Genomic DNA, 12,577 nt, shown 5'->3' on the forward strand with positions numbered 1-12,577 from the left:
TCCCCCTCTTTTCACCGTCCTGCTTTGCTTGTCTTCATAGCGTTGCCTCGTCACCCTCCTGACACTGCACCTGCCTCTCCCACGCTGGGGTGTGGGCGGCACAGAGGTGCTTGGCCCACTGCTTTGTCCATCACCTGGCTGACCGTGGTGCTCACGATACCTTTGTCGCACGAACTAATGGCAACGACAGTCCATAGTTTTCCTCTGAAAGTCTCCCGCTGTGTCTGCATGTCCCAGGACCTGCTGGAGGAACCTGCTCATGCACGTAGGTGAGAGGTGGCTGGCCCTCGTCCGTCCTCCACCAGCGGCAGCACAGGGAACAGCAGCAGCCCTAGCCCTGCGCCCGCGCCCGGAATGCTTTATTCACTGGGCTATGACCATACTCTTCTCACTGGCTGGACTTTTCTCTCTGTTCTTGTATCCTCGACAAACTTTTCATCCTCCAAAGCCGGACTCCGACCGTGGCCACCCTCGTGTTCAGGAGGCCGTGACTCTGGTCTGGGGCGCACACGTGCTTTTATACGAGAGCGTGTAGGAGGGCTTCCTGGGTGCCGTGTGCAGGCTGAGTGCGCAGCATGGCACTGGCACGTCGATCCTCTTCACCCGCCCGTGGGCACGCTCTCATCCATGCTTTGTAGATGAGGAGGATGAGGGCACTTGCTCCAGGTCACAGAGTTAGCAGATAGTGGAGCTGGGGCACAGCCCCAGTCGGTCTGACCCCAGAACTCGCTCTGGTTAATACCCCCAACTGTACGTGAGGCCCTCAGCTGAGCGGCTAGTATTTCCTCTGCTTTTCTGAGAGATGCTGCTGATTGTGGAAAGATCTTAGGTATTAGGGTCAGGGTTAAAATTCTGGGTTAGAATTCCTGTTCTGTCTACAAGGTAAGTAGCCTTGGGCAGAGTAGTTAGCCTCTTTGAGCCTCATTTTCTCATCAGTTATAAAGATTATTTTATTTATGCCTTTGAACTTCTGTGAGGGAAATTTCATTGTTCCCATTTCACAGATGAAGGTACCAGAGTTGAATGGATCTGCTCCTTGGCCCAAGCAATAGAGTCCCAGGAGTAAAAGTAGGTTCTGTTTGGTTCCCAAACCCATAAAGTCCGACTTCAGGCTGGAGTGTGTGAGGGGCCTCTGAGGACGGCCGGTCCGGCAGATGGAGCCCGAAGGGAGGCGGTGGCGGGTGGCGGGTCTCGGCACAGTGCGGTAGAGCTGTCCCGTGTCATCAGCAAGCCTTCGTTTTCATTTCATGGCCAAGCCTCAGTGCGGCCGCAGATCAGGGTGGCTCGGAAAGCGTCTTACGGCGGGTGTCAGTCCTTCACGCTGTCCCGTCAAGCTCCTCACCACAGGCCTGGGCCTTCTCTTCCGCTCTCCGTTTCACTGACATTTTTGCAGTGAGTCGGCTACAAGATCATCAAGTTTGTCTGTATTCCTGAATGAACGCCGTGTGGATAACGTGTCTCTCTCTCCTGCACACACACAGATACGGTCTTCTTTGCCCTGCAGGCAGGGTAGCTTGGTGGACTGAGCTGCCTCTGAGGTGGGATCCCAGCTTTCCCAGCCCAGGGCCTGGCCATGTCTCTGGGCTCTATTTCTTCCTGCAAAGTAGCCCCATAGCAGCGTCGGCAGTCGTCCTGCAGACTAAGGCACCGCGTGAGCGGAGCAGTTAGGGTGCGCTGCCCCGTGAGCGCACGCGGGGGGTGTGTGTGGTGCTGCTCAGGTCCTGTTGGAAGGGCGTGGACGCTGCCTCTCGCCGTCCTCACGGTGGATACGGCGGGCCGTGTCCTTGGTGCCTTCCCGTCCGAGCTGAGCCGTCACTGCCCAGTGATGCCTTCACAGTGGCCCGCCTGCTTCCTTGGCGCTCGTCGCCTGGTCCTTGTGCCCATGTGGCCGTCCCCGTGGCCCTGCTCGGGTTGTCCTCTGCGCCTCTGCTCCTCGGTTCTCTCTGAAGGTGCTGCTGCCTGTTCAGAGGGCTGCTGTTGGCTTCCAGGACTCTGGTTACTTAGTTTTCAGGGCTCTTGGCATTTGCCTCTAGCCTAACCCACATCCCTCCCTTCATCCACACAAGATGCCCACACAGGCCTGCTCCCGTGGCCGCCAGCTGTGCCTGCTCCTATCTCATCTGTCATCTGCTCGGCCCTCCAGGCACAGCTGTGTGCACTTCCGCTCTGAACTCTCCTTTTCTCTGTGAGGTGAGTAGGTTACCTACTTCCTCGTACTTTTCTCGCGCTGTGCCGCTTAACATTTGCTGTGTTGTCACGGAATGCTCTCAGAAAACATTCTCTTACCCATTGCTGGTTCTATGTGTATTGCTTGTCCCCTTAGTGTTCCATTCTTAGTAAAGAAAATGCGCATGTTTTTATCCTTTTTTTACAGAAGTTATAATTGAAATAAAATTGATTCTGTATGGTCCTGTCTTGAATTTTGTTGTATTCTGAATACCACGGAGTTATTGCCGTCACTAGAGATTAAAGGAGGACACGGACTGTTAGGCTGTCAGACATTCTTCAGCGATGGCTGAGTGGTCAGAGGAGAGGTAACCACGGGTGGCGTGTGCGCTGGGAATCAGTGTCTGGGCTCCTGTCCCAGCTCCGCCACCTGAGGGAGTCCATGTGGGTGGAGTGTTTAGTGCAGTGCCCGGCATGCGACGCTCTGTTGTCTTACAACTTTGGGGTCTTAAGGTACTGTGAGGAAAGGCCGAAGTTCATGTCTTAACATCAAGTTTGTTTAATGTACTTATTTATCTCAGGAAAAACCTACCAGGTTCATGGCCGGACTTTGACCTGCTGTTGATTTCTTTTCTCTTGTAGGTTTCTAGGTGCAGAAATCACACCCGTTTTCACAGCGTGGCACCCAGGGCATCATGAATGTCAGTGATCTCAGGCTCCGGTTGTCCCAAGCTGGGCAGGAGCACCTGCTGCAGTTCTGGAATGAGCTGGAAGAAGCCCAGCAGGTAGAGCTCTATGCAGAGCTCCAGGCCATGAACTTTGAGGAGCTGAACGTCTTTTTCCGAAAGGCCACTGAAGGCTTTAACCAGTCCTCCCAACAAGAGAAGGTGGATGCGCGGATGGAGCCTGTGCCCCGGGAGGCGCTGGGCAGTGCCACTAGAGACCAGGACCAGCTCCAGGCCTGGGAAAGTGCAGGTACTGGTGGGCATGGGCTGCTCTGAGGGTAGGTGAGCTCTGCTGCCTGCTAAAGTCGAGCCCTCTAACACTGCGACTCATACGCCCGTCAGCCAGGCGACCTCAGGAATTGACGGTTGTGCTTGTTTTGCCAACACCTGTGCGGTGTCTCCTGTTGTTGGTCCCTGCATCCTCTGTTCCTTCCGGTACCGAAGCCGAGCCTCCTCTCATTCCAGTCTTCAAATGCCTCTGGTCTCTTCCTCAGCTTTCATGCTTCTAGATTTCCCTTCCTGAAGCTCAGGTTGCATGTTTATGCTGCTTGAACGAAGCACCATCCTCCACTGGCCTGAGTGGTCACTTGCAGCCCTGCCTCCACTTGTCCTCTGCACTGCTGCTGCCGCACATGCTAGCCCGGCCAGGTAGTTAGTTCTCCGAGCCTCTGCTCACGCGGTCCTGCCTGAAGTGCTGGCCTTCGGGCCGCGAGGCCATCCCTGGAGCACTGCCCGAGGGGCGCTCTTGCCCTTCTCTCGGCCTCAGCACGCCTTCTCTCATCCGCCTGCGGAGAGTTGCTCTCGTTGCCTTCACTGCGCGTCGGATGCTGTAGAGCAGCGGGTCCTGTCCTCGGCCGGACACTGGCACTTAGGACAGGGTCTGAGCAGTGAGCTGGTTGGTGTTTGCTGAATGGCCAGTGCTTTTTCTTCTAAAGCAGACCCTGAAAGCCGCCCCTCTGTCGAGGACGAGGTAATGCTTTCGAGAATGACTCAGTAGCTCAAGTGTTGCTTTCTTGGTGGAGTTAAGAGCTGTGCTTTCTATGACCTTCTCCTCTGGAAGGAAAGGGTGGCTGAGCCCTGAGCCCAGGCCCGAGTGTCACATGTGCTCCGTCTGGTCTGGGCCTCGTTTTCTCAGTGAACAGACCAGCCTGGGTCTGTTCCTTCCTTTCTAGTAAACATCACTGTACTGCAGGAGTCACATCAAATCCCAGGGGTCCTGTAGGGAGAGGGCCTGGAGCCTCAGCAGACCTGTCGCTACTCGCTCCCGCCACCATCCTGTGCTTGATCACATCCATGCTTGCTCTTCTCGATGTGCGGTGACGTTACAGCTAGGACCTCACAGTCCATATTGGTACCGCACTGTGGCTGCTTTTCTCTTCCGTTCTTTGGCACTTTCTGCTCCTCACACACACAAAAGAAAGACAACTCCCACTATCCACCTTCTGTGTAGCTCGTATCTTTCTCTGAGCTTACAGATTACCTGATTTTCAAACTGTTCCCAAGGGCCCCAGGGTTCCGTGCCCAGGAAACTCCCCTGTCTCGTGCGGGGCGGGAAGCAGAGTCTACACAGGTGGGTCTCCCGCCCCTTCACCTCCCGCTGCCGGAGCAATTCTGCTCGACCTGTTCTGTGTGTCTGATCTTTGCATGAGTTTTATTTAAAAGGAGTTAGAGGCCAAACCGGTTTGGCTCAGTGGATAGAGCGTCGGCCCGTGGACTGAAAGGTCCCAGGTTCGATTCCGTTCAAGGGCATGTACCTGGGTTGCAGGCACATCCCCAGTAGGGAGTGTGCAGGAGGTAGCTGGTCGATGTTTCTCTCTCATCGATGTTTCTGACTCTCTATCTCTCTCCCTTCCTCCCTGTAAAAAATCAATAAAATATATTTAAAAAAAATAAAATAAAAAAATAAAAGGAGTTAGAGATGAAAAAACATTGGCAATAGTCAGGAAGCTGCAAGGGCAGCTCTGAAATGCTTGGCAGCGACTAACCTCGCTTCGTGCCGAGAGAGTGGTGTCCAGATGGACCCTCTGCACAGAGATCCTGGAACCAGAGTGGTACCGGGGCGCCTGCTGGCTTGGACTTGCCGGTCCTTCCTACTTCCCTGCGTTCCAAAGGCTGTGCCAACCAGAAGCCGCGCGGCCTCGTGCCCCGTGAGTATCCCAGCGGCCATGTTTCTCCTGGTAGTTTTATGAGGTGAAGTCTTCGAATAAACTCGTAGGGGAGTCGAGCTGTGACCTTGTAAAATGGACCATGAGCACTTGTCAAGGCTTCTTGTAACTTGAGTCTTTTTTACAACCTTCTTGTTGGAATCTGTAATAAGATTTTAAATTTCCTTTAAAATTAGACTGAACTCTGACAACCTAGCCTGGTATAAAAGAAGGTACAAAGCAAACTTCCTTTTGGCTTGCTGTCAGGGAACAATGTTTACTTGCGGTTTAACCAGGAGGGGTGGAGAAGGAGACGCTTAACTGACCTGACATCCTCTTCCCTCAGCAGAAACTTCCACGTATGTGCAGCCATGACAAATGAGGCTCTGCAGGTGGTTGTCACCGGGAAGAGATTGCCGTTGTGAAGAGTATGATGTTATGTGTCAGAAAATAGGAAGTCCTGGTAGATCATTGTTACCCCATGAGTGGGGCAGGAAGGAGCAGTGTGCAGTGGTCCCACAGTGCCTGGCGCTCGGACGTGGTGGTGGACGTGCAGCACTGGGTGAGAATCACTCCTGCCGGCTCTGTGCGTGCGTGACGCCCACAGTGCTGCTGGGTGCCAGAGACGGTGCTGTAAGCGAGGCCTTGAAGTGCTCTGGCCAGGTGTGGAGGAGCAGCCAAAAAGCCCGTCTCACAGCGTGAGCCCTTGACCAGGGCGGCGGCTTCAACCAGAAGTCACTGGGAAAGACGTGCTGGGAAAGTGTATTTGCTTAGTAAACCGCCCTTCATTTTTAAGTAACCCCCTGCTTATACCAAGCACAGAAGAATCTTCCAGTGTTACGTTCGTTATACTGGCAACTTAGCATTTGGTATCAGCTCTTTTTGCCTGTGAGACATTTGGAACATTCACCTTCAGGGTGGCTCTCTGCATGCGGTGCTGTGGTAGCAAGTGGGCGTGTTGTCTGGAAACGTGGTCGGAAGGTGGCCCCTCAGTAGTTTCTGTGATTTAGTGCAGAGGGTGACCTTCAGGGGTTGGTCCTGAAGTGCTGACGTTTAGAGAGAGGGGAAAGGAGAGAGAGGGAAACATCGATGTGAGAGAGAACATCAGTCCGTTGCCTTCTGTACGTGCCCATACGGAGTCGAACCTGCAACTTTTCGGTATACGGGACAATGTTCCCACCAACTGAGCCACACCAGCCAGGGCTGCAGTGACATTTTTAACAGATTGTTTTACTTTAAAAGTAGCACATAACTGTTTTAGAGAAGTTGGAAAATAACTAAAAATTACAGAGAAATTTCTACCATCCCATAGTCCAGAGATAAATATTCAGTGGTAATATTTTACAGTACTTTCTTACACACATACACAATTATGGTTTGTGTATAATTTTGTAGCCTGCTGTAAGAATTTGTTATTATGAAAAATGTCAAGCATATTTTGAAACAGATATTTATAGAGAAAAACAGTATCATGAACTCCCACAACTCACATCACCTGATTAAATAATTATCAAACATTTTCGACTTTTGCTTTATCCCTCTTTTTCTTTTCGGTGCTGTAGTATTTTAAGGCATTCCTCCAACATCATGTTATTTTACCCTCATTGAGTTCAGCAGCATCACTGCTCACAATGTCACTTTTAAACGTAATGAAATCCACAGTAATCCCCCAGTAACTAAAACTAGTTCAAGTAGAGGTTTCCTTCATTAGTCTGTTTAACTAACGTGCTCAAAAATGTGCTTGACATTTTAGGGGAAATGGTTAATCTATAAAATCCTAGTTTCAGCTGTGATCAAAAGTTAAAGATAGAAAGTGTCTGTTCTGACTCCCCCGCATTCTCTCCTGGCGGAGTCGCCTGCCTTCCCCACCCTGTGCTGTTGGAGTGTCAAGTCTCCGCCTTCGCACCTGGCGTCCTCCAGGTCAGACAGATGCCCCAGTCAAGGTGTGTGAGAGGAGCTCATCCAAGCGGATGGTACCCAGGAAGTGGTAGAGCTGTGGCACGTCACTGTAAACCCTCCCGTTTCCTGTAAATGTTGCCAATTTTACTTAAGTTCTCAATGTACTAGTATATAAAAAATACATATAAAAAACGCAGCTGGTGTGGCTCGGTGGTTGAGCCTGGCCCTGTGAACTGGGAGGTCACGGTTTGATTCCCAATCAGGGCACATGCCCGGGTTGCGGGCTTGATCCCCAGTGGGGAGTGTGTAGGAATTACCCGATGAATGATCCTCAAAGCACAAAGTTGGTAAGTTAGATGGACCCACATTACCTAAGGATCCTATATAATAAAAGGCAATATGCAAATTGACCCTAACAGTGGAACGGCCAGGAATGACCGGTATGACGTGCACTGACCATCAGGAGGCAGACACTTAACAGAGGAGCTGCTCCCTGGTGGTCAGTGTGTTTCCGCAGGGGGAGCGCTGCTCAGCCAGAAGCCGGCTCATGGCTGGCCAGCACAGCAGCAGTGGCAGAAGCCTCTCCTGCCTTCATGGCAGTGCTAACGATGTCTGACTAATGGCTTAGACCCGCTCCCAGTCAGATATCCCCCGAGAGCTCCTGGGCTGCCAGAGGGATGTCTGACTGCCAGCTTAGGCCCGATCCCCCGGGGAGCAGGCTTAAGCCGGCAAATGGACATCCCCCAAGGGGTTCCGGACTGCAAGAGGGTGCAGGCTGGACCGAGGGCCCCCCCCACCCCCAGTGCACGAATTTTTGTGCACTGGTCCTCTAGTATGTAAATAAACAATAATTGATACCACTGCTTCATTCACAGAGTTTCTGAGAACTGTGTGGTTTTTTGTAATCCTCACCTGAAGATAGGATATAGGATATTTTTTCATTGATTTTTTTTTTTTTTAAGAGAGAATAGAGGGGAGACAAGGGGAGAGAGAGAGAGAGAGAAAAGAAAAATCACATCAATGTGAGAGAGACACATGGATTGGTTACCTCAAGCCTGCAACTGAGATACATGCCCTTAACTGGGCTGACACTAACCACTGAGCAACAGCAACCAGGGCAGTTTCTGAGAACTTTAATGAAAGTATGAAATTCAGGGAAGGAGAAAAGCCACCCCTCACTGCTTTCTCTCATCTAACACTTCCCAGCTCTTCCCAGCATCCACTCTGCCTCTTCTTCCCAGTCACTGCCTGGTGCTAAGGTGTCACCTTCCCATGATGATGGGGTGGCTCTGAGACATGGTAGGCAGAGAGGTTTAAAAATATCAAAACTGAGAGCCTCTGTGGTTTGATAATAGTTTCATTTGTTTGCGTTTGGATCTTAAGTCAATCCTGAATGTATTTTTATTTGAAGAATAGTTTTTATTCAAGCATTGGTTATTAGTTATTCGTGCACCAGTGGGGTCCCTCGGCCTGGCCTGTGGGTTCAGGCTGAAACCGGCTCTCTGACATCCCCCAAAGCGTCCTGGATTGTGAGAGGGGGTAGGCGAGGCCGAGGGACCCCACTGGTGTACGATCAGGGCTGGGGAGGGACACGAGAGGTTGGCCAGCTGGGGAGAGACCGCGGAGGGCTCCAGGGAGTGTCCGGCCCATCTCACTCAGTCCTGATCGGCCAGACCCCAGCAGTAAGCTAACCTACCAGTCTCTAGGGTATGTCCGGCCTGTCTCACTCACTCTCGATCAGCCAGACCCCAGCAGTAAGCTAACCTACCAGTCGGAGCATCTGCCTCCTGGTGGTCAGTGCACATCATAGCGACTGGTTGACCAGTCGACTGTCTGCCCCTTGTGGTCAGTGCACATCATAGTGAGCGGCTGAGTGGCCCTAGCATGTCATTAGCATATTATACTTTGATTGGTTGAACGGACGACTGGACACTTAGCATATTAGGCTTTTTTATATAGGATTGCTGAACATTCAACTGTGAAAACGGATAAGCTTCTAGCAGCAGAAATAAATCAGCAACAAAAAGACTCAGTTTCACATTCTGCTGCTGTGGATGGCCCATTAAAAAGGCAGTTTCATCCATCTTATTGAAGTATAATTTATACACTAACATACTAGTCTTAGGAGTTTTAACAAATTTGTACGCCCACGTAACCTCCACCTCTGTCAGAAGAGAGAACATGCCCATCACCCAGCCTCCTGTCGTTCGCAGGCACACCCTAAGCTCACCCAGTCAGTGGGTGTCAGACCCAGGTCCTGACCTCAGAGCCTGGCTTCTAACTGCTGTGCTGCACACGCTGTCCTCACTGAGGCTGCTTTTCTGTACATTTGCTGCATGTTGGCTGCCTAGGAGATTAGCGTGCTCGTGGATTGACTGATTAATACTGATTTATGTATACGCTGGACGTCATTGAAGAGCATCCATTCACCCTGGGGTCTAGACATCTCCCGCCCCATCTTTGTCTCCACTTGCCGAGTAGTCAGTACTTGTAAAACATTCGTAACATCTCTTGGTCGTCACCTTCCAATGATCAGAAAGATGACCATTGGTTCATTGAAGTCTATTACTTGGTGTTTGGTCTTTGGTTGGGTGTCTGTATATATTAATTTTTTAATAATAAAAATGTTTTATTACAAGAGAGTCGCACGATTAGTGTGGAGTCCTCGTTGGTTATGCAGAGGGCGGCCTCAGGGGCGGGCCCTGAAGCTCTGACGTGTAGAGCTTTCCTGACACCAGCGTTTTCTCTCCTAGGACTCCTCCACATTTCTCAGAACAGAGTGGCGGTTCTTCTTCTAGCCGGTGGGCAGGGGACGCGGCTCGGTGTCACATACCCCAAGGGGATGTATGATGTTGGCTTGCCATCCCGTAAGACCCTTTTCCAGCTTCAAGCGGAGCGAATCCTGAAGCTTCAGCAGCTAGCTGAGAAGTGCCATGGGAACAGATGCACCATCCCCTGGTAAGAGGCTCGTTGCGGGCCCCAACATGTGGTGGTTTAGACTCAAAATGCATGTGAGCTGTATTCCTAAGCAGACATAGTTACTGCTGGTTTTATTGGGAGTTGTAATCACCATATGTGTGAAAGGTGACATATTGAAGCAGCAGGTGAGCACTGCAGCTTTAAGGAGCAGTGTGTTCTCCCCCTGCGTCTACATCCTCACTTGAGTCCTTTGGGTGCAGTGGGTTCTCTCGGCTGGAAATTTCCTTCTTGTTGGTGGTGTGTGTGTAGAATGAACGTTTGAACCTTCGGAATTTGGAGGCGGCTCTGGTTCCCAGTGCCATTCTGCTTTCTGTCTCCCCTCTCTGAGAGCGCTTAGGGCCTCTCCTCATCTCCAGGATCTGGAATTTCTTGACATGGTGTGGGTCTGTTTTCAGTGGGTTCTCTCAGCCTAGGAACTTGTGTTCTGAAGTTCTAGGTTTATCTAGCCTTTCTGAACCCCCTCCCCCCGCACCTCCCTCCCTGGCTGAACGCTCCACTGACTTCTCTGCTGTGGGCCAGCCTCGGGGCTGGGGCCCGGCGCCAGGCCTGCCTCCGCCAGGGTTCCTCCTGAGCACTACATGGTGGAGCTTCTGCTCTGCTCTCGGGAAGTTGTTGACTTAGCTCCTTAGTCTCTTTCTCCACAGCTTGGAATTAGCACGTTTTGTGGGGTGACCTGCTGTGGGTGTGAGATTCCTCAGGTCCCTGATCCTGTAACAGCCCCATGTGACCAGCAAACACTCTGCTGGGTTCTCTGCCCATCGGCCTGGCCTGCAGGTGGCCCAGGAAGAGGCCCCTGAAAGACCCTCCGGTCCTGCGGTCCTGCTTCCCGCCGGCTCTGTGATTCCCCAGACGCCCAGGTCTTCCCACACAACTGCCGCTCCATCTGGGTGCCTGTGGGGACGTGGGAGGGACACGTTGTGCTCCGCAGCCAGCAGGACTCCCAGCCCAGGCCCCTGCGGTCATGTTGGCTTCCTTCTCTCCGCACAGCTGCAAAGTTGTGTTTCTCTTTGTCACCTTCTAGATCCCACCCAAGCCCTTCTGTCCAGAGTTCAAAATGCCCATGACAGTTTGTTAAAGAGACAGATACCTATTGTATCTGTGGGAATGATACCATTGTCTTCATTGATTCACTCAACACATGTCACTTAGTTGAGTGTGTCCTCCAGGTTCTGGTTTTAGATTTGTCCTCTGCCACCTTGCGCTGGGGGGTTCCTGTGGCAACAGAAAGTATAACTGTCCTTCTCTGGTTTTACATGAAGGCGACAGAGCCCACATTCCATTTCCGAATTGTAGCAGGAAACCACCAGAGATCATTGGAGGTGTCATAGTTACCCTTTTCTACTTCGTTAAAATATGAATTTGTTATCTTAAAAACATTCGAACCTGTAAAGAATTTTTGTGAGTTTATTTGAGCTAAACTGTCGACAAATGCCAGGAAGCAGAACCTCAACGGATTGAGATAATGCTCCAGAGATGGTGGTTTTTCACCTATTTTTATGCATTACAATCAAAGGAGGGGATGTAGGCGGGCTTCATGAAATTCATTGGTGATGGATTAGGGAGGCGGGTGAAAGTAAAGTGTGGGAGGGGGTGGGCGGGGGACTTCTTCCCTGAGCTTGTCAGGTTAGCATGTGGCCCCTTTTGTCCACAGGTTTTTAATTTAAAATACACTTTTCCCAGTTTCCGGCTCTTTCCTTGAGCTGGCTGCAGGCTGTGTTGCCGGAGGTGTGCAGAGGCCTGTCTGACACGAGGGTGGGAGGTGGTGGAAGAGGTTCCCCTGAGGGAGGCCAAGTGCTCTCAAGATTTCCTTTTGCTCGGGGCCTAGACAAGGCTTTTTGTGCCCTAATCCGACGGCTCGGTCTCAGAAGACACTTTCCTCCTGCAGGTACATAATGACCAGCGGCAGGACGATGCAGTCCACAGAGGAGTTCTTCGCCAGGCACCGATACTTCGGCTTACAGAAGGAGAACGTCATCTTCTTCCAGCAGGGGATGCTGCCAGCTATGAGTTTTGATGGCAAAATTATTTTGGAAGAGAAGAGCAAGGTGTCCATGGCTCCAGGTCTGTGGCCTCGCTTGTTCATGGTGACTAGGAGTGGGTGACATAGTAATTGAATTTTAATTTCCCTTTTAACGTGATCTGGATGTTGAAAATGAATGTTTTAGAATTTTTCGCAGTTTGGCAATGATTTAAAAAATGGACGTGCCTGCGGTGAGCTTGGTGCACTTTTCTCCTTCTTGCGAGTGTCTGTCCTGGAGAGAGCCTGTGTGCGCCCAGAGCGCGTGCTCCCTCTGCCGCAGGTTGCTCCGCCGGGGTTTATCGGATCGAAAAATGGCCAGCCCGTGCAGTTTAAGAAGTAAGAGGCTGAGTTAGGGTTTATCAGTACCCTTGCTTCTTAAAGAGCATTGGAGTAATTGTTTGGAGCCGTTAAATTGCCAGGGAAATGGCCTCAGTAGGTGGAGCCAGAGAAGGAGAAACAGCTGCACACACAGTGCCCTCGGAGCCTCCGTGTCGCACAAACCGGGCGGCTTGAGCACAGGGCGCTCTGTGGCGGCGGCGGCGGCTGCGGCAGCCCGAGCCATGACCTGGGTGTGACTCTGGGAGCAGGAGGCCAGGCTGCTGGCTCCTGTCTGGATCTGTGGGGGGACGGGAGCTGGAAGGAGA

At 51.7% G+C, this 12,577-nt stretch overlaps 1 protein-coding gene across 3 annotated transcripts in view; it reads left to right on the forward strand.

The window, feature by feature from the left end:
• Positions 1 to 12,577, forward strand: part of UAP1 (UDP-N-acetylglucosamine pyrophosphorylase 1) — a 36,352-nt gene that overhangs the window by 8,776 nt on the left and 14,999 nt on the right. For 2 of the 3 annotated variants that reach the window (XM_006763171.2, XM_006763172.2), the window contains exons 2-4: positions 2,809 to 3,141; positions 9,688 to 9,892; positions 11,799 to 11,974. In XM_006763171.2, the coding sequence (XP_006763234.1) occupies positions 2,862 to 3,141; positions 9,688 to 9,892; positions 11,799 to 11,974 (661 nt within the window). In that variant the 5' untranslated portion in view covers positions 2,809 to 2,861. Of the gene's footprint in view, positions 1 to 1,503; positions 2,191 to 2,808; positions 3,142 to 9,687; positions 9,893 to 11,798; positions 11,975 to 12,577 lie in introns of those variants that run through there. The other variant, XM_015563552.1, reaches the window with a different exon arrangement.

This window comes from Myotis davidii, unplaced genomic scaffold (genome assembly GCF_000327345.1).
Source record: "Myotis davidii unplaced genomic scaffold, ASM32734v1 scaffold1059, whole genome shotgun sequence".
Lineage (NCBI taxonomy): Eukaryota > Metazoa > Chordata > Mammalia > Chiroptera > Vespertilionidae > Myotis > Myotis davidii.